Source organism: Enhydra lutris, unplaced genomic scaffold (assembly GCF_002288905.1).
Source record: "Enhydra lutris kenyoni isolate GAN:26980312 unplaced genomic scaffold, ASM228890v2 scaffoldscaffold20, whole genome shotgun sequence".
NCBI lineage: Eukaryota > Metazoa > Chordata > Mammalia > Carnivora > Mustelidae > Enhydra > Enhydra lutris.
Window position 1 is genome coordinate 20149246 of NW_019154104.1, and position 21105 is coordinate 20170350.

Consider the following 21105-nt stretch of genomic DNA (forward strand, 5'->3'; position numbering starts at 1 on the left):
TCCCTGTGTGCAGAGTCTCTACGTAGGTCCATCCCAACCTGAAGGAGAGAGGAAATGTCTGCACACGTGTAGTCCGCAGGCAGGAAGGTGCCATTGTGGGTTGGCACATGAAGGACTGGGAATAGGGGCAGGTGAAACCGTTGCCAGATCCTATGTACGAAAACAAGAACGTGACAGTGGTTACACAGGTGATTATACTTGTCAGAATGCTTCAAACTAATTAAAAATAGGTGCATTTTGTTTTATGTAAATTTTGCTGCAATCAGGTGGATTTAAAAGAAAGGGCCACAAGGGGGGAAGAAGAATGAACCGAATCTGAGCACTCTCTTGTACTTGCACTTTCTTATACTTGGTCACAAATAATTTGTCATCAAACCCTGTGACGAATGGTGCCATTATCCTGTTTTGTTGCTAAAGAAGCTGAGGCCCAGGGATTATTTCATTGACGGAGATGGAAAGAACCTGAAGGCTTTTGGAGTTCTACAAAGGGCGCAAAGCTAAGATAAAAGCCTAGTATCTGGCTCCAAAGCTGGTGTTTGCACCTTCCTTCCCTAGGGGTTTCTACCCTCCCCCCATACTCCCCCACCCGCTTTTCCCCATGTCTTTGGGCCAGGCTGACCTGTCAGAGGATATAGAATTTGACTTCCCTCCAGCCACTTGCCAATGGGGAAAAGGTACAAAGACCACCATTGCCTGGTAACAGGTTCCTTGGTTACTTTCTTTTGCAGAGATACGTTTTTTGTTTGTTAGTTTGTTTGTTCGCAGAGATACGTTTTGAGTTTAGATACTGTTTCTTGTGCCATGCCCCATACAGATGAAACAAAACAGGCTGTAAGCCACTTGTGGCTTGAAATGGCCATCTGGGGACCCCCGTGCCAGGCAGGATCCGAAGTCCTGGCAGAAGGGAGGTTATAGGGAGTATTTGGGAATGTGGTGAGAGAAAAGGTATTCAGGGAAAGACGGTGAAAACCATCGGTTTTCATGGGAACCATCATAGCATCAAATGCTATGGTTCATGGGAATGAACCATCGTGGGTGTCTGAGTTCCTGAATCCAGTGGCGACTAGAGGTCTAGGACTTACCTTCTAAACCTTAACCTCTGTTTCCCCTCCCTCTCCTCCAGGATGCCAGTGGCTCTGAGGAGAAGCGGAAAAGTGTGTTGGCTTCAACTACCAAGTGTGGGGTGGAGTTTTCTGAGCCTTCCTTAGCTGCCAAGCGAGCACGAGAGGACAGCGGGATGGTACCCCTCATCATCCCAGTATCTGTGCCTGTGCGGACTATGGACCCAACTGAGGTGGCCCAAGCTGGAGGTGTTGACGAGGATGGGAAGGGTCCTGAACAAAACCCCACTGAACACAAGCCGTCCGTCATCGTCACCCGCAGGCGGTCCACCCGTATCCCGGGGGCTGATGCCCCAGCTCAGGTATGAGAAGCTCCCCATGCAAACACCTCTACCTCTAGTACCTGTGTGCTCCTGGGGACCTAATACCCTGTGGAAAAAAGGAGAACATGGCAATACAGGAGGGATTCGAGCAACCTGTGGAGATACTATTTATATTTTCCAAACCAAATTGACAGAGAAATGCATTTATGGGAGACAGTTAGATAGTTTTATACTTAAAATTAAGACTGCCTAGGAAAATCTAGGATGTGTGAATCTCATTACAGGTTAGCAAAATTTCTAATATGGGTCAGGTTTTGTGCTAGGCGCTGGGATGCAGAGATGTTTACTTGTTTATCAGTACCAACATATATATGTTAAAGTCTCTCACTAAGATTGAGGTTTTATCTGTCTCATCTTTTCTGTCAGCATTTGTTTTATACATTTTGATGCTGTGTTATTAGTTGCATACTCATTTAGAAGTGGATTAGACACTTCATCATAAGGAAATGCTTCTATTTATCTTTCATAATCTTTTTGCCTCTTAAAGTCTATTTTGTGAAACAGTAGCTTTTTTTTTTTTAAGATTTTATTTATTTATTTGACAGAGATCACAAGTAGGCAGAAGAAGGCAGAGAGGGAGAGGGGGAAGCAGGCTCCCTGCTGAGCAGAGAGCCCAATGCGGGGCTCCATCCCAGGACCCTGGGATCATGACCCGAACTGAAGGCAGAGGCTTTAACCCACTGAACCACCCAGGCGCCCCAACAGTAGCTTTCTTTTGATTAGTGTTGTGGGGAGGGGGAATGGATGAGATGTGTATCTTTTCCATCGATTTAATTTTAGCCCTTCTGTAGCCTTATGCTTTTAGCCCTTCTGTAGCCTTATGCTTAAGGTGTATCTTTCAAGTGGTCTATAATTGGGGTTTGTTATTATTTGTTCTGATAACCTTTGTCTTTTAGAGCATTGCTGTAGTTTACTTTCACATAATTACAGAAATACTTGGGTTTAAATCTGCCTTTTTTTTTTTCTTTTAAAGATTTTATTTATTTGGGACGCCTGGGTGGCTCAGTTGGTTGGACGACTGCCTTCTGCTCAGGTCATGGTCCTGGAGTCCCGGGATCGAGTCCCGCATCGGGCTCCTGGCTAAGCGGGGAGTCTGCTTCTCTCTCTGACCTTCTCCTCGCTCATGCTCTCTCTCACTGTCTCTCTCTCAAATAAATAAATAAAATCTTTAAAAAAAAAAAAAAGATTTTATTTATTTATTTGACAGAGATCACAAGTAGGCAGAGAGGCAGGCAGAGAAAGGGGGGGAAGCAGGATCCCTGCTGAGCAGAGAGCCCGATGTGGGTCTGGATCCCAGGACCCTGGGATCATGACCTGAGGCTTTAACCCACTGAGCAACCCCGGCACCCCTACTGTTTGCCTTCTGATTTATCCCATATTGCCTTTTCTATTCCTTTCCCCCACCCCCTCACCCCGTTTGGCTTGATTGGGTTTGTTACTCCATTTTCCCTCTCAATTAATTTATTAGTTATATACTTGTTTATTATTCTTATTTATTTACTTCATTATTACTCTTATTTATTCATTACTCTTTTAGTAATTATCCGGGTAGCCTTTCTTTTCTGGATTCATGTGAGAGAACTAAGTCCCACAAAAAGGAATTTGAATGACTACCTTCTCAGATGGCACAAAGCTAGTACCATTCCAGATGCATAAGCAAGCTAAGTCATTACGTATAGTGAATGCCTCATGACATTAGGGCTTAATTTTCTGGTTGGAAAGAGCTACTACAGTGTAAAACATGCATTCTTGGCTTATTGAAATCTAATATAAATTAGTATTTTACCTCTTGCAGAACAATGCAAATTCTTACAACACTTTTACTCCATTTTTCACCAGTCTCTAACTTGTAGAATTATTAACATGTATTTTCATTCTCTAAACATTTTAACATCACCAGGGTATTATAACATCATTGTTTTTATTAAGTTTTTAACTTTAATTCCTATATAGTTAACATACAGTGTTATTTTAGTTTCATCTGTACAATCTTGTGATTCAACAATTCTATACATTCCTCAGTGATAACATTGTTTTGTTCAGTTGTTGTTCCTCTTAGATTTACTGAAAGACTTAGCAATTTGTTGCTTTTCATTTCTTCTCATATCTCCAGGCTTCTAGCTCAGAACATTTATGTGCTGTTTGAAGAACGCCCCTTAGTATTTCCTTCAGTGCGAGTCTGTTCATGATTAAATTTATTAGTCTTTGATTGTTTGAAAATGTTTATTTTTTTAAGATTTATTTATTAGAGAGCTATCAAGAGAGGAGGAGGATAACTTTGCTGGGTGGAGAATTCTGTGTTGGTAGTTACTTTCTCTTGGCATTTAATATCATTCTATTGTCTTTAGACTTTGTTGTAGTTACAGTATTAGGAAATCACCATAAGCCATTTTGTTTTTGTTTTTTTTTGTTTTGTTTTGTTTTTTAAAGATTTTATTTATTTACTTGGCAGACAGAGATCACAAGTAGGCAAAGAGGCAGGCAAAGAGAGAGGAAGGGAAGCAGGCTCCCTGCTGAGCAGAGAGCCCGATGATGCGCGGCTCGATCCCAGGACCCCGGGATCATGACCTGAGCCTAAGGCAGAGGCTTAACCCAGCCACCCAGGTGCCCCTTGTTGTTTCTTTGAATATAAGGTGTCATTTTATCTTACTGTTTTTAAGTGTTTTTTTTTGTTGTTGTTTTTGTTTTTGTCATTGCTTTTCAGCACTTTTGCTGTTAGACCTAAATACTGGTTTGCTTTGTGTTTATCCTGTTTAGAGTTTGTAGTCCTTTTTAAATATTTCATCTGCCCCATTTTTTCTCTTCTCTCCTTCTGGAACTCCAGTTACACGTTTGTTGGAGCCTTTCACCATATCCCCTGTTTTGTCTGTCATGCACTTTTCTGTATTTTCCACTTTTCTCTTACTCTGGACTTTCAGTTCACCCATTCTCTCTTTAGCTGTATCTAATATGTTGTTAAGCCCACTCATCAAGTTCTTATTTTTAGTTATTTTTTTTTTAGTTACTGAATTTCTATTTGGTTCATTTGTAGCATTTCTAGTTCTTCAGTGAAATTTTCAACCTTTTCTTCTATTGCATAATTTAAGCATAGTTTTCTTAGAGTTTATGTCTGATAACTCCATTCGTGAGATCCTCGTGGGTCTCCTTCTGTTATGTTACTTCTTGTTTTTGTTCTTTTTTTTGTTTTTTTTTTTTAAATGCCTGTTACTTCTTGTTTTTAAGTCACATTTTGTTCTCTTACAGATCTGGTTAGTTTTAATTGCATGTCAGGCATATATGAAAAATTGTTGAGGTAATTAAAGACTGTGGATGATGATCTTGTCTTCCAGAGAGGATTTAGCTTTGCATCTGACAGGTAGCAAAGGGCATTAGCAATCCTGAATTATTTAATTTAATCACCGATCGAGATGATGTGATTTTTTAAAAAAGATTTTATTTATTTATTTATTTGTCAGAGAGAGAGAGAGAGAGAGAGAGAGCGCAAGCGAGCACACAAGCAGACAGAGTGGCAGGCAGAGGCAGAGAGAGAAGCAGGCTCTCTACTGAGGAACGAGCCCGATGCGGGACTCGATCCCAAGACCTTGGGATTATGACCTGAGCTGAAGGTAGCAGCTTAACCGACTGAGCCACCCAGGCGTCCTGAGATGAGATGATTTTAAGTTAAGCATTATTCCATGTGATGACGAGTGTATTTCTGAGTCACCTTTATTCTGAGGAGTTAGCCTTTTGGAGCCCCAGTCCAAGGCCTGGGGGTTTATCAGGCTCTCCTTCTTCGGCAAGGATTTTTTAGTTCTCAGCTGGAGATTTGGCCTGTAAGCCTGTCTTTCGTAACAGAAAAGGGAACTCGGAGATTATCACAGGCAGCTCAGTCTCTACTCCCTGGTTGTGATAGAGATTGGAGGCTAGAGGCCTTAGCTTGTCCTGAGGATGACTGGAAGGAGCCTGAGCAGCTGCACAGCTCCACATGCCCATTTCACAGATGAGGAAGTAGGTCCAGAAAATGCGAGAAGTTACCTAAGTTCATACAGCCAAGAAATGACAGAGCTAGCCCTGGAATTTGGATCTCTTGAATCCCCACCTGTGGGTACTTTCACTTCACCAGGCTTTAGGAGGAGGTCTGTTTATGTATTTATTTATTGTTATTGTTTACTTATTTATTTTTCCTTGTATTATACATATTTTCAGTGTTGCACAAAAGTGTAGAGGATGGTATAAAATGAACCTCAGTATTTAGTCACCCCCTGGTTTTAACGGTTTTCAGAATACAGACATCCTTTTTTTAAATTTGTACCTCCACTTCTTCTGCCACTAGATTTTTTGTTTTAAACAAATCCCAAACACCATATCATTGCATTCATAAATACTTAGGTTTGTATCTGAAGTACACTATACATAAGCTTTCTCCTTTCCTTCTTTCCTTGCTTCCTCCCTTCCTCCCCCTACCTTCCTTCTTTCCATATAACCTCAATATTGCTATCACATCTACAAAATTAATACCAAAAATATTGTCAAATATTAGTTTAATTCCATTTCCCTTATTACAAAGTTAACAAATCAATACAGCTAGCTGAGTTCATGTTGGGTTTCTTGTCTAGCAAGTTTGGGGGCCTTCGGTTCTACCGCATTTTTTTCCGTGTAATCATCTTGTTCCCCTAAGGGAGGAAGAATGAAACATTTCATTTCTTCCTAGTAAAAGAAGAAAAGAAGGGCAAGAAAAGAAAAGGGCACAAATGGGTAAAGGCCATGGCCAAGACTTCATGGACCATCAAGGCCCTCTGCTGAAAGGGGTTGTGGGCTGGACCCTGGGAGGGGGAGAAAGGCTGCTGTTCCCAGGCCTCCTGGGCCACTGTGACCCAGCCTCACCTCTCGGCCAGCCCTGCACCCAGGGAGACGATGTGGATGTTGCTCATCCTCATAGGGTTCCATTCTCCTGAGAGGATAGGGATGGAACAGAGAAAGGCCTCTGTTCCCTTACAGCCCTACCCTCTATTCTGTCTGAAGACCCATGAGGCCTACTGAGCAGGGAGAAGTGTAACCTCGGAGCGCTAACCCTTGACAGCATGAATGGGCTAGTCTGTGGTCATGGGACTGATACTATGAGGACAGGACTGTTTTGTTCATTTGGTGGCCCCGTACCCGGCTCAGGTCGGGGCACATAGCAGGCACCTCCATCATATACAGAGCTTGATAGCAGCTCGTATTTATTGAGTAATTACTATATATCAGGTACTGTTCTCCATGATTTCCAAGTATTAATTCATTTCATTTTCATTGCTAACCCATTTGGTAGGTAATTATTATTCCCGTGTTAAAAATGTTGATGCACAGAGAAGTTAAGAAATTTTCGGTGTAAGTAAAGGAGGTAGATCCCATTCCAAGCAATCCAGCCGCGGGGCCTGGACCTTAACTACTATAGCTCCCTGTCCAGTAGCATACTTATGTCAGGGGTTGCGAACCAGGGCGTGTGGGCCAAATCCAGACCTAAGAATGGACTTTACATTTTAAAAGGATTATTTGGAAAGCGTGGGGAGGAGGAGGGGAAGAAGAATATGTGACGGAGACGGGCATGTAGCCCACAAGCCGAAATTTACTTTCTGGCCCTTTACTGAAACAGTGTGCTGACCCCTAGCCTAGAGGAGACCATAAAGGGATTTTTGGACCTGTTCCCTGTCTCAAGCTTGCCTTGGTCGGTGTAGCGGGCAGACGAAGTTCCAGAGGTGAGACTGACAAGTAGTGGTCAAGTCTCCAGTTTTCCCAGCACCTAGGAGGCTGAGCCATCTTGGTTCTGTTTCCTTCTCCAGGCTGAGGACATGAACGTCAAGCTGGAAGGGGACACTTCAGTGCGGAAACCAAAGCAGCGGCCACGGCCTGAGCCCCTGATCATCCCCACCAAGGCGGGCACCTTCATTGCCCCTCCTGTCTATTCCAACATCACCCCATACCAGAGCCACCTGCGCTCTCCTGTCCGCCTCGCCGACCACCCCTCTGAGCGGAGCTTTGAGCTGCCCCCCTACACGCCTCCCCCCATCCTCAGCCCTGTGCGGGAGGGCTCCGGCCTCTATTTCAATGCCATCATGTCAACCAGCAGCATCCCAGCCCCTCCTCCCATCACGCCAAAGAGTGCCCATCGCACCCTGCTCCGGTCTAGTGAGTGACACCCCCCATTAGGGGCCATGGGGGCAGGGAATGGGCGGGGGGAGGGCAGCGGGCAGGGATGAGACTCTGCTTATAGGGCTGCTGGAGATTGGGCTAAAACACTGGGCAAAGGGGTTCCAGTCCCTTCTCTGAGAGAGAAAAGGAGACTGTCCTGGTTCAAGAACAGGCAGGGGTGTGGGAGGCGGGTATGAGCCCAACTGCACAGGTTCAGATCCCAGTTCTACCATTTACTATTATTTGTGCAAGTCGTTCAAACCCTCTCAGCTTCAGTTTCTTCCGTATTTAATTGAAGATACTAGTAGTATTTGCTTGATGATGAAATTGCCAATCTCAACTCTTCTGGGATCCACAAATAGCAGTTTCCTGGCATTCAAACTAATAGCCACCTCGCAGGGTTGCGGGGAGGTTCGTATGCATCAACAGACGTAAAGCACTTAACATCATACCTGGAGCGTCCCGTATGCACTTACTGTCTGGTAGATCCTGTCTCCCGGCTCTCTCAAAACAGTTTTGTCATAGAGCAGACATTTTGGCTGGCCTAGATGGTGAATTGTTGAAGAATGTTTCCCACTCCACGAAAGGCTCCATTTCCTCTGAAAAAATGGGATAATCCTGCCCCTTAGCGGTGGTGGAGGATTAAGTGGGAGTAAAGGCTACGTGAGGTGGAGGGGTGAGGCCACGCAGTCATGTCATGACGTTAACCTCCAACCCTGACCGCCCTCGGCCTAGCTCTCTGGTGCCCCCTGGTGTCTGTGCAAGAGAAATGACTCACCCTGGGCTGGCTGACCTCCTCCCCTCTCACATATTGTCCAAGCTTCAAAGCTTCTCTCCCTGTCTGGGTTATGCAGGAAGAAGTCACTGTAGAGACCAGACTGGCAGCAGTGAGAGGTCTCCTGTCCATCCAGAAGTGTTTATCGAGTACTTGGGTGTAAAGCGTTGAACTGGGCCTGTGAAGGCTCCGGCAGTGCATGGGACAGCATAGTCTGTTCTAAAGAGAGTACAGGGTCAATAGGGAGTTGACCTGGGAACCTGGGAGACAGAAAAGCTGAGGTTGTGAGCAGAGTGGGAGCAGCAGCCGGCGAGTGAAGCAGACCCTGAGCTCCCGAGCCTGCAGGGGCTCCCAGCCTGGGGCCTTAAGACAGCCTTCAAGAGAGGGTGGGGCTAGAGCTGAGCTTCAAGTGGGAAGGGGGTGGGGAGGGTGCACCAGGGTGAGGAAATGAGCGGTACCAAGGCCTGGAGGTGGGGCAGGCAGGGAGAGCGATGAGAGCCGACAGTAAGCGGTCTGCTGGATCCGGGGTCCGGGCGAGGGGGTGGTGGGAGGCATAGATGGAAGGGAGACTGTGTGAGCCGGCAGAGTGAGGAGTTCGGGGTTTATCTCAGGCTGCAGAGGGGAGTCAGCCAGGGTTTGGGTTTCAGAGCAAGGGAGTGTCTGGATCCCGTGGGACCTAAGATTAGCTCAGGAGAAACTGAGGCAGAGAATCCAGGACGGAAGGGTGGAGAGAAGTATGAAACGGGGATCCCCTTCACCACCGTGCTAGTGTGCCAGAAGTTTCAGCCCCTTGACTAGAGCAAGTACGGCTTAAGGCCGGAGTTAATTCTGTAGTGTGGGAGCTCCTGGGGCAGGGACCCAGCTCTGGGTGGGAGTAGTAGTAGTAGTAGTAATAGCTAATATTTATCAAGGGTGCGGCTCTGTGCGTGACTTATTCAGCCCTCACGTTAGCCCTGGGGGGTGGGTAGTAATAGCCCCTTTCAGCAGGCGTGAGAGCAGAAGCAGCCACATGTTTGGCAAAGTCACAGTTAGCCGTCATAGTCGCAGGCTGAGGAGTCAGGATGCAGGGTGCTGGTTTCCTAGTGTGAGTCTCTGTGAGTCACTGCTGTGGCTCTTTGTAAACAGAGCAGCCATGTAGGGTGGGGGTGGGGGGGGCGCTTGCTAAAGGGAGGAGGGGACCATTCACCAACGTGCCTTTTGTCCCATAGATAGCGCTGAAGTCACCCCACCTGTCCTCTCTGTGATGGGGGAGGCCACCCCAGTGAGCATCGAGCCGTAAGTGCAGCCCTTTCTCTGGCCTGTGGCATGAGGGTGGCCGAGGGGGATCCAGTGCATGTGGGTCCTGTGAGGAAGAGGAGGGTCGTGTGGGGCCCGCAGAGGGCTGAGGGGGCCTCTGAGACTCTGCAGTGGCCTCTGGGCTTTACTGTGTCCAGCCTGCTTCTGTGTGGAAGTCACAGGGAAAGGAAAGGACCAGCTCAGTTTAAATTTCACCTCTGAGGAGAATTAGGGAGATAGTCCAAGAGACTTCTGTGTCTGGAGACCTGGAGCTTCTCCCCTTTCCAGCCTCTGGGCCTTGTCTTTCTGGCCATACCAGGTGCCCTTTGCCGGGCTGTCCTCACAGAAGCCAAATTCCCTTCCACCCAGTTGAGGCCTTACTGTGCTCAGCCTTTGCCAGTTACCCCCTGCACTTTCTCCCACCCCAGCAAGAAGGAGTCCCGGTCACTGCCAGGCGAGGCCTCACTCCCTGCCCTTTCCACCCCTGCAGACGGATCAATGTGGGTTCCCGGTTCCAAGCGGAAATCCCCTCGATGAGGGATCGCGCCCTGGCAGCCGCTGACCCCCACAAGGCTGACTTGGTGTGGCAGCCGTGGGAGAACCTCGAGAGCAGCCGGGAGAAGCAGAGGCAAGGTGAGAGGGGACCGGGACCAGGAGGTGAAGGTGGGCTGTCGGGCAGGTGGGTGGGCTGGGCCCGGAACCTGATTCCTTCTCCTCCCTTCCCACGCTTGCTCCAGTGGAAGACCTGTTGACTGCCGCTTGTTCCAGTATTTTCCCTGGGGCTGGCACCAACCAGGAGCTGGCACTGCATTGTCTGCACGAGTCCAGGGGAGACATCCTGGTGAGACAACGGCCCTGGTGGAGGGAGGGCCCCTCGGGGAGGCTGGCCCGGACCCGTGTCTGCTGACCAGCTGATCTGAGGCTGGCAGGGGGTCTGACCAAGCCATCTTAGTTCCAGAGCCCAGACTTCACGGCACAGGGTCCTCCTGTGTACCCCAGTCTCCAGTTCTGGGTCACTGAGTCCCCACCCTCAGAAAGACCATCATTGAGGGCTTTCTGCACCTGTGGCTCTCTGTCCTGGGGAATGCATGTTCCCCTCTGAGGAGGCCCATGGCTGAGTTCCTGAGCAGCCCCACCCCCATGACATCACCATCCCACCAGACCCCTTGTCCCTCAGCAGCTAAGTGTGTGTGTGGCGGGGGGATTAAGGCCCACCCTACTGCTCGGAGGGCTGAAGAGGCCTTCTGAGTTCTGCCCGGCACCTGGGATGCTCCGCCAGCCACTGAGACCTCTGCAGGGCCCTGAGCTTTCCCACTTCCCTTTCAGGAAACGCTGAATAAGCTGCTACTGAAGAAGCCCCTGCGGCCCCATAACCACCCGCTGGCGACGTATCACTACACAGGTGGGCCTGGACCTGCAGCCTCCAGGAGTCTCCGGCATCAGGGGGGCCCAGCTCTGCGCTGAGGCATGGCCCCTGGGGCGGGGGGGGGGTGTGTGGCGTGAGAGTTTGGATAAGCCAAGAGCCAAAGAGAAGGAACTGACACCAAGCTGGGGTAGTTCTCAAGGGGCTTCCTGTGCCCTGGAGGCTGAGGGGGAAAGGTGTGGGCTGGTGGGAGCCTGTGCAGGCAGAAAAGTCCGTGGCAAGGTGCAAGGGACAGGTGTCTAGGGGGTGCCGTCCACACCAGCCTCGGGTGCCTGGAACTTAGGCAGCGCCTGGAGCGCCATGTCCCACGCCGGGCACTGTGCTTTAGAAGGGACGGTGACCCGGTGGCATAAGCACAGCAGCCACTGTCCTCGATCCCCGCTGAACGGTGCCCCTTGCCCAGGCCAGGCAAAGCATCGAGGGTTCCATGGGCTTATGTCATTCAGTCTGTACCATAGCAGGGTGTGGATCTGGCTCTGAATGCCCGTGGGGACCACCGGTGGGCGCCCTCACACCTCTGTGCCAGCTGGGGTCGCCCCCTGCGGTACACACAGCCCCATCCAGCTCACTGCCTCGGCTCCCTTTCTGCCCCGCAGGCTCTGACCAATGGAAGATGGCAGAGAGGAAGCTGTTCAACAAGGGCATTGCTATCTACAAGAAGGACTTCTTCCTGGTGCAGAAGCTGGTAAGCTGGGGCTCTGTTTTAGGGGCGGAACTGGCTGCATGATTTGGGGTTCTGTCTGCCAGTGGCGGGCCCGCAGTCCCTTCCCAGGCCCCCTGAGAAAGCCGTGAGGGTAATGCCACTCGGTGTCCTCAGAGACACTTCTCCAAACAAGGGGGAACAATTGGGCCTTTCCTCCCCTTGGTTCCAGGTCTCCTTCCCTCAGGTTAGGGTCGTGTGGCCCTGCTCTGGAATCTCGGAGGCCTGAGTGGACAGACCCACCCAGAGAGGTCAGATTTGAGGCAGTGACTTGCCTGGGGGAGAACAGGAAAAGAAGGAGGGCTGCTGGCAGACGTGAGCCATCCCCGCAGGGGCTGAGTACTTCAAAAGCCACAATTACATATGGAGGAGAGGTCACCCTAAGAACGAGGGGAACTGAGAGCCAGCAGGGAAGGGACTGTGTGACTGACCTGGGGGGCCACTGCCCCCGCCTTCTTTTCAGACCCAGGGCTTCCTTCCAATAACTCAGCTGAGCAGGTAGAGGAGGCCAAGCCTAGTTTTCCTAGATTGAATTTCTCTTGTCCTCTCCCCATCTTCTTCTGGGAGAAGAAGAGTGCTTTGCTAATCCAAGGACTTGCATCTTTCCAGCAGCCTTGCCTCACAGAATCTGAGCCTTGTGGCCTGCTGAGGCAATAGGGTTTCCAAGAACGTGTTCTCTCCTCCTGGAACTATACACTGTGCCAGGACAACTCTGGGGACCGGGTGCTGAGGAACTCTCCTCAGGGCCCTATTGTGAGGACAGTCACTTGCTGGGTTTTAGCAACACTGTGTTCCTGGATTGGGCAACATTTCTGCGAAGTACGTGCCTGTGAAATTCACGGTGGGGCCCCTAATGCCGTAATGAAAAGAGCAGACCATTAGTCATACAGATGATCAGAGAGAATTGATAGCAAAAGCATAAACAGGATCTAATTAATACATCGTGACTCGGCCATTCCTGAGAGATGGGAGCACAACGGTTTCCTCCTCGGGCACTGAGGACTGTCACTGACCCTTGCGGCTCTGTGGACAGGACTTCCCAGCTCCCTCTGCAGCCCCACAGTAGGCTGAGCAGTCTGGGAGCCTGGGGCAGAAAGGGCAGAGTCAGAGAAAACAGCCCCTGTGTGGGGGAAACCTTCCAGAACCTAACCCCCGGAGCCAAATGGGAGTGCTAGGATTTCAGAGGCTTGGGAGGCCCGCTGGAGGTCATCTGCACCTGAAGAGACTCACCTGAGGTTACACAGCCGTTTAGTGGCAGAGTTCAGCTCGGAGGAAGACTTGGACCTTCTGATTCCTTTTCAGGTTTTCCAGAGCTTTCTTGTTATCTCCCCTGAGTCCCTCTCTGACTTAGGACGTTGACCATTTCTCTAACCTCACTGTCTGTTGCTGCTCCCTGGGGGGGAAGGATACTGTTGCCCGGCTCAATGAAGGGAGTTTGTGTTGCCACGTCTGGGCTGGCTCTGAGTGTGGATGGTGTCCAGACTGTTTTCAACCTGGCTTTTTATTTTGAAAAATTTCAAACTTAGAGCAACATTGAAAACATAGTACAGTGAACAGCCATGTATCCCTCACTTACATTTCCCAGTTGTTACTGTTGGCCACGCTTGCTTTCTCTCTCTTTTTTTGTCGATACATACATTTATATACATTCTGTTTCCTCTTCCTCTGTTTTAACTAATCATTAAAAGTAAGTTACAGACATCGTGATGCTTGATCCAAATATTACTTAAAAATAAGGATATTCTTAAAAAATGAAAATTTAAAAAAATAAGGATATTCTTTCGCAAAACCACAATACCATCCTTATACCTAAGAAATTGAAGCTGATACAGTAATACGCTCTAATATGCAATCCCTATTCAGGTCTCCCCCAATGGCCTCATGTTGCTTTTTAGCTTTTTAATAGTGCTGAAGCATTGGTCAGTGGTTTATTCTGAATAGGCATTAGAGAAATGGTTGTCTTTCCTGGGTTTCTTGGGTTTAGGATTTGCTGCGGCTGAGGGGGGACATGCATGGATGGGAAAGACTGGAGTATCCCCAGGCAGGTGAGCTAAACCAGGAGCTCTGACCTCGTTTTGTCTTCCAACCAGATCCAGACCAAGACGGTGGCCCAGTGTGTGGAGTTCTATTACACCTACAAGAAGCAGGTGAAAATTGGCCGCAATGGGACGCTAACCTTCGGGGATGTGGATATAAGTGATGAGAAGTCGGCCCAGGAAGAGGTTGAAGTGGATATTAAGGTGACTCCCTTCCCAAGCCTCAGCTGCTTTGAGCCTTGACTGTGTCTGGGGCGAGGGGCCGAGTTGGGAGCCTGAGACCAAGCTCTCTGGAAGTCTCTGGAGGGTAGAGAGAGGAAGGCCGTGTCCCTGACCGCCCCAGGGAGCTAATATCCTGGGCACTGGACCTGGACCTTTTAGGTTCCCCTCTCTGTCTACCAGGGTCATGGGAATAATAGATTTGTCAGTGCAGAACCTCGGGAGTTTTCCCACAGTGCTTGGACCAGCCCTGACTTACTCTCCCCTCATGGCAGATCTCTAACCCTGTTGCCCAACTATGCGGCACTGCTACTGATTGTGTCACATCACACACCACCTGTGCTACTACTTCATATTTTTCTTTCAATCAACTCATTTCTTACTCAGAAGAGAAACACTGTATCACAGTCATAGAAAACCAGTATTGTTTGCCATAGAAAGTACACTAAAAATAAATAGATAATGAAAATCAAACAGTGTTATTAAATTCTGGGTAGACACTCTTACCTGCCAAGGCTCCGAGTCTCGGGCCTGATCTCTGTTTAATGAAATTTGGAGAAGTATAAAAGACACGTTAAGACCCACTCAAAACTTTGTCCTTGACACAGTCAGGATTGAAAGAAAATTGAAGAGCGGATGTTATTTAATTCTCTGGCCATGTATCCACCTGACATCATCTTGGGGTTCAAAGTCCACATTTGCTGACATGCTGCACTAAGGAGAGATTGTTTTGGTCCCCATTGTGCAGGTGGAAAGTGGGCTCAGGTCCCGAAAGCATGACAGAGGTGGTTTAGGTGGTTTAGCAGCTAAGGCTGCTGCCTGGCCCCACCAGACTACCTTGCTGAAGGCTGTGTCTTGGACTGGCCTGCCCTTTCCCTGCCTTTAATTCAGTCTCAAGGGCTTGGTCTCTTCCTGAGGGCCTCCAGGGCTCAAGACTCCATCGTCCTTCCTAGGTAGACCAGCGGGGGCAGGAAATGGAGTTGTAGCACAGGAGGCCGGGCAGGGCCAGGCCGGGCCCGGCAAGCAGTCCGATCAGGGGCTGGTGGCCTGTGGCTGGGTCGGAATCCGGGCCGTACGGCTGTGTAACCGTGCTCCAGGCTCACTGCCCTTGGTCTTGTCCCCTGTAGACTTCCCAGAAGTTCCCTAGGGTGCCTCCTCCCAGAAGAGAGTCTCCAGGTGAAGAGAGGCTGGAGCCCAAGAGGGAAGTAAAGGAGACCAGGAAGGAGGGGGAGGAGGAAGTGCCAGAGATCCCGGAGAAGGGAGAGCAGGAAGAGGGGCGAGAGCGGAGCCGGAGGGCGGCGGCTGTCAAAGCCACACAGACACTACAGGCCAATGAGTCGGTAAGTGTGACCTCCGCTGGGGGAGTCCAGGGCCAGGAGGAGGGCTGGAGCTGGGCCTGGGGGTGTGGGAGGGAGGGCAGAACAGGAACAAGGTGATGGCGATCATCGATCATCATCGCCCCAGCAGGATATGTTCTAAGTACTTTATGCTTTTAATTCCTTTAATTCTCATAACCCTGTGTGGTAGGTACTGTCATTATTCCCATTTTACAGATGAGGAAATTGAGGCCCCTAGGTAAGATAGCTAGTAGGCAGCCAGACTCCAAAGTCTGCTATTAATTTTTATAGTATATTGCGTCTGGATCTGAGACTCAAGAAGAAAGCTATGGGAAGACCTTAAAGGCGTGTGGGACGGTGGGGAGGCATTTATGAGTTGTAGGTCAGGCAGACTCCCCCTGAGTGAGCTGTGTCCCCGCCAAGAACATCTGACAAGAACAAGCTGAGACCATGAGAACGGCCCTTCACATGAGTTCTCTGCACTGATGCCCTCCTGCCCATTATTTCTCGTTGATTCCTCACGGTAACCCCATAAAGTGTTAACCCGTACCTGGAAGATAGAGGACACTGGGTTCAGAGATGCTGAGTAACTTGCCCGTGGCTCTCATAATGAGGCCCCGTCCGCTCTGTCGCAGGCCAAGAAGCAGGACGTACCAGCCGGAGGTGTTCCTTGTCAGGGAGAGGTGCCCCCAAAGAGAGTAGGGATGGGAAGGGCCTATTAGGGAACTACTGTGAGAGTTTAAAAAAAAAAACTGACAAAAAACAAGTATGTTGTACCCTTGCGCTTTCAGCCCAGACGGCAGACTCGCAGCTGTCTCCTCCCTTTGGAGACTTGGCTGCGCTCCTTCTCCGGGAGCTGTGCTCTGTGCACAAGCTGCATGGAGTTCTGCTGACTTCTGTGAATACTTCCCTGTGAGGGTCAGCCCGTGCACAGACGTGACTCTCGATGGCCATCTGAGGCTTCTCTGACTCAGGGCCCATGATTCTATGTCCTGAGCAGCACCTCGCCAGCTCTGTGCCACGGTCCTCTGCTCTCCATCGTCTGCTTGCCTGTTCGTATTTCCCTCGGTGGCTCCCGTTGTCTGTCCCGTTCACTAGACTGTGAGCTCTCTGACAGCAGGGGTTCCTGTCTGTCACCTCAGTATCCCCAGCACCTGGCATAGGCGCGTGGACTTGCATCTCATTTATGGAATTCAGGCATGAATGAATGGGCTAAATGACTGCAGACGTGCAGACATCATTAATGGAGACATCTAGGCCCCCCCGTCAGGTAGATGCATGGGGAAGTCCTGTGGCAGCTAGGGCTGTCCCACAGAACAGCTGTACCAACAGCTTTGTAAAGATTGAGTTGGCCACGGGTCAGCGCGGCTCAGCTGTTAAAGCGGCTGCCTTGGGCACAGGTCATGATCCCCAGGGTCCTGGGATCGAGCCCCACATCAGGCTTCTTGTTCAGTGGTGGGTCTGCTTCTCCCTCTCCCACTCCCCCTGCTTGTGTTCCCTCTCTCGCTGTCTCTCTCTCTGTCAAATAAATAAAAATTTAAAAATCCTTGGGCAGGGGGCGGGGTGGGGGGAAGAGTTGGCCAAAGACTGGAATCAGCTGCCAGAAAGAGGTGAGTCCGTTGTCACTGAAAAGATTCAAGTAGATTCTAGAAGGCCATTTGGCAGGAGCGTAGGACCTTCAAGAGCCCTCTGTTCCCTGCGATGCTACAATTCAGGAAACTCTCTTTCCCAGTCTCACCTGTCCTTGTCTGATCCTCTCCAGGCCAATGACGTCCTCATCCTCCGGAGCCATGAATCCAATGCCCCTGGGTCTGCTGGTGGCCAGGCCTCAGAGAAGCCAAGGGAGGGCGCTGGGAAGTCACGGAGGGCACTGCCTTTTTCAGAGAAGAAGAAAAAACCGGAGACATTTAACAAGACCCAAAATCAGGAGAACACTTTCCCTTGTAAAAAATGTGGCAGGTAAGATGGTGGGCCCTGCCTCCCTTGGGACCTAGCAGAGTGGCCACCCCTGGGGAAGGCAGGGAAAGCGGCTTTCCGGGGGAAAGGGCAGAGGTAGTGGGAGCTCTCTCCTCGTTTTCTGATTGGCAACGAGGGTTTCTCGGGCAGTGATGTCACCTGGCGGCTCTGAGGAGAGGGATGATGGTGCTCAGTCAGGAACCCATCTCTCCCCTCGAATAGGGGTGGGAGTGAGTGGGCCGTGTGGCCGGAGCCCATCAGGCAGGGCCGGGGCACCCCGGTGGGGTGCGCATTCGCACACTGCACAAACACACGCGTGCACGCGCGCTGTCGGGCCTGGTGGTTTCGGGGAGTGGGGCCGGCCCTCTGATTTGAGCCCCTCCTGCCCGGCCGCAGGGTGTTCTACAAGGTGAAGAGCCGCAGCGCCCACATGAAGAGCCACGCCGAGCAGGAGAAGAAGGCCGCCGCGCTGAGGCAGAAGGAGAAGGAAGCGGCGGCTGCTGCGGCCACCGCGGCCGCCAACTCTCCCCACCAGCCGGCCCTGCGCGAGGAGAGCGGCGCGGGGGAGCGGGGCTGACGGCCCGGGGTGGGGGTGCGCGGCCGAGACGGCGCCCGCCCCCGCGGCCGGCCCGAGCTCCTGCAGCCCCCAGGGGCCGCCAGAGGGAGCGCCGAGAGACGGCGCGGACTCCGCTCTGCAAAACGAGACAATAAAATAAACGGCTCTGTTAGTTATCAAAGGGCCCAGGAGCAGTCTTCAGGGCTACAGGATCCAGTTCTCTTGCATTCGGGGTCGGAAGTCGTCCTTACGCTCTCCTGGAACCGCGAAGGTCCCCGCCCGGCAGGGGCTGCCCCTCGGGAGGGGCGCCACTGCCACCAGCGCTGCCACCCACGCCGGGACCTCTGCCACCGCGCAGCCTCTTCCGTTCCTCTTTGTGTGTCCCCGCCACCACACCCCCACCCCCACCCCTTCGGTCGGTCATGGAGAGCCTGGCAGGGTGGTTCCCCTCCCCGAGATGTCAGAGGCCGCACTGGTTCTGCTCCCAAGCCCCCAGCAAAAGGGACTCCATCCAGCAAAAGGGACTCCCCTGGAGGGAGTGTGGCGGTCCTCTCTGAGAGGGAACTCAGCCTGGTACCCGTGCTGTCTGTATGACAATGGCCAGGCCTACGCCGCTCCAGTGACCCAGTCCTCCGGCCACCTCCTCTGGGAGGAAAGCTGCCGGAATGCCTAGAGGTCAGAGGACAGGTGCCTGTCCCTTTGCTGCTGGCCCGCAGCCTGCTGGGGCTGAACAGTTTCTCGAATGGGGGTGGGGTGGGGGTGGGGCAGCGTTCCTCTCCGCAGCCGCCGGGAGGGCTAGGAAGGGTGCAGAGAGTGGAAGCTGCGGGACTGGGCTGGAGGGAGCTCTTTGATAGACCTTGGCTCTTCCTGCTTCCCACCTTTTTGCCAAACACCTTTGGGCCCTGGAGGCTGCAAAGGGAGCTTATCCGGGGCCCAGCCTGCTCCCCCTCGGTGCGAGTTCCTTCCCTGCCTCTTTCCTGCCCTTGGCAGCTCCCCTCTATTTCCATCCCATCTGGTCTAGCGCAGCCCCCAGTCCTGCATGCTGGAGATTTCTGGATCCTTCCCTGGGAGGGGGAGGTCTCCTAACCAGATTGGACAGGAGCCTTCATTCCTTGACTTGTGTCATTTGGGAGCTATTTACTTATTCGTAATATTTAATTTTTAACATCCTCTCAGGGACCAGGGGCCTCCTGCTTTACAGAGGCCCAAGTGCATTTATCCCAAAACAAGGCACCTTCTTGGCATCCACCCCCCCCCCCATTCCTAAGACCCTAAGGTCCCTCACCTCCTTGCTCTGGAAGCTCTTGCCATTAGGAGTGATAGTAGCACTGAAAGAGGGTAGAAAGGTGTAAGGTGTCACCAAAGCCACACAAAGACTAGCAGAAGCAAGGGAGATCAAAGGCAGTTCTTAATTGCTACCTCTTCTCTAGCTGTATTTTCAAGTTGCCTGAGGGGATTGGCTGGAAGCCAGGATTCTGGCCTTGTTTCTGGCTTGACTGAAGCCATATTTGGCATGGAGTCACTGAAGTGAAGAGCTGGAAGTTTCCAGGGGCCCCAGCACTTGCCAGTCCTATAGGAGGGCTGAGTTACTTTTCTGATCTTGTTATTCAGCCTTAGTTGTGTTAAAAGTTACAAGTGAATGCAAGTATATGACAGGTCAGCAGGTTAGGAAGGAGCTAAAAATTCTGCCACTCTCCTTATGAGATAGCCAAAAGGCGCCTTGTCTGATAGGGAGTGGGGAGGGAGTTTCTTTCTAAACTATGCACTAACAGGTGTTTTTCAGCATTCATTTATGCATTAATATGGTTCTTCAGGACCCCAGCGATGGGAGTAACAAAATTCTTCTCCCTGCCAGACTCCAGGAAGCTACCTAGATCTTCAAATTCCCAGTTAATTTCCCCCAAAGGCTTCTTCAAGGTCCCAAGACTGCGAAAATCTGGTATACCCTCTGGAAACGGGAAGGTGGCAAATTCAGGCTGTCTTCTCAATCACTTGTGTAATAAGAGTGCCTTCGCAGCTTCGCCCCAAAGTGCTACTTATGTTTCCCGAGGTTTTTTCTATTTCAGTAGTATTTCGTTTCAGGCCCCTCTGTAGACAACATGGTAAGAGGAAGCCTGCTTCCTTGAGAGTGATTCTCCTCTTCTAAGCTCATAGAAACCAGACTGGGTAAATGTTGGTGGAGAAAATCAAGCTGGTACCTCTGTATTAATTCCACCAGACACTGTATTTTAGAAGGGCTCGTGCTCCATGCTGGAGTCCTATCTAGAATATTTGGTGAAAGTTAAAACGTGTAGCGGGCAGATGCCATTGTTCCAAGTGACCTGCGAACAACGTAGGTGCAGCCGTAGGAGTTGGGACAGGTATATCCTTTATGGTGCTTTCTCGCTGTGAACACAATCGGCTCGTCTTCTGTTAATTCTTTTTCATACTGTCTTCTATTCAGAGCTGTTTGCTTTAAGAAGTTAAATGACAAACACCTCCGGCTTTCTGATGCCTTCCCCACACCATCTCCCATATCCATCTTCCAGTCTCCATCCACACTTAGCTAAGGGCATGAAACTAACCTAGTGCCTGTGTTCCAGACCATTTCTGAGGTCTCTTACCCACCCAAGGAGACTGTGCTTCAGCACACTGTCCTCCATGCCTTCAGCAGCCCCCCCTCACAGCTAAGGTACACCCTCATCCCTTCTGCCACCCCCCCTACCCCTGACAGAGGTTGTATGTTGCTTATGTCTAAAGAGATCCCCTATATTTAACTGCCTCAGTGACCTGACCTCTTTCTTCTCATGTGCCAGATGTTTAGATGAAGGAGGAATACAACACATACTCAAGCCTCAGCTATTTAAATATATTTTCCCTGGGGCTGTCTTTTTTCGAATGGTGTTTATTACCAGACTGGCAAGCCTAACTCCTTAGGTTTACAGGAAGTATGCATATTTTTATAAAACAATTGTATGTCCTCCCCATATTTTGCTGTGTTAATATTTGCCTCTAACAGTTTGCAGCTGTTTCAACTTTCCCTCATTTGTCTCTAAGTTGAAGGCCTTGTTTGGAGGGGACAGCACAGGAACAGCCTTGACAGTCTGTAATTATTGTACAAATATTTTAATAGCATATAAATAAGTATATTCCTCTTATTTTGGAAAAAAAATGATCAGACACTGCCTTTTGTGTGTTTGCTGCCTGTGGCACCCTTTTTTAAAAAGACTGTTACATATTAAAATAGTGTGTGTG

General features: G+C 50.3%; 1 protein-coding gene across 4 annotated transcripts in view; it reads left to right on the plus strand.

Moving 5' to 3' along the window:
* LOC111148506 (ELM2 and Myb/SANT domain containing 1) overlaps positions 1 to 21098 on the plus strand; it is a 68645-nt gene extending 47547 nt beyond the window's left edge. For 3 of the 4 annotated variants that reach the window (XM_022505110.1, XM_022505111.1, XM_022505109.1), the window contains exons 3-13: positions 1124 to 1423; positions 7246 to 7591; positions 9578 to 9644; positions 10135 to 10277; positions 10382 to 10485; positions 10971 to 11046; positions 11664 to 11752; positions 13858 to 14007; positions 15150 to 15362; positions 17122 to 17318; positions 17712 to 21098. In XM_022505110.1, the coding sequence (XP_022360818.1) occupies positions 1124 to 1423; positions 7246 to 7591; positions 9578 to 9644; positions 10135 to 10277; positions 10382 to 10485; positions 10971 to 11046; positions 11664 to 11752; positions 13858 to 14007; positions 15150 to 15362; positions 17122 to 17318; positions 17712 to 17892 (1866 nt within the window). In that variant the 3' untranslated portion in view covers positions 17893 to 21098. Of the gene's footprint in view, positions 1 to 1123; positions 1424 to 7245; positions 7592 to 9577; positions 9645 to 10134; positions 10278 to 10381; positions 10486 to 10970; positions 11047 to 11663; positions 11753 to 13857; positions 14008 to 15149; positions 15363 to 17121; positions 17323 to 17711 lie in introns of those variants that run through there. The other variant, XM_022505112.1, reaches the window with a different exon arrangement.
* Positions 21099 to 21105: the final 7 nt, after the last annotated feature.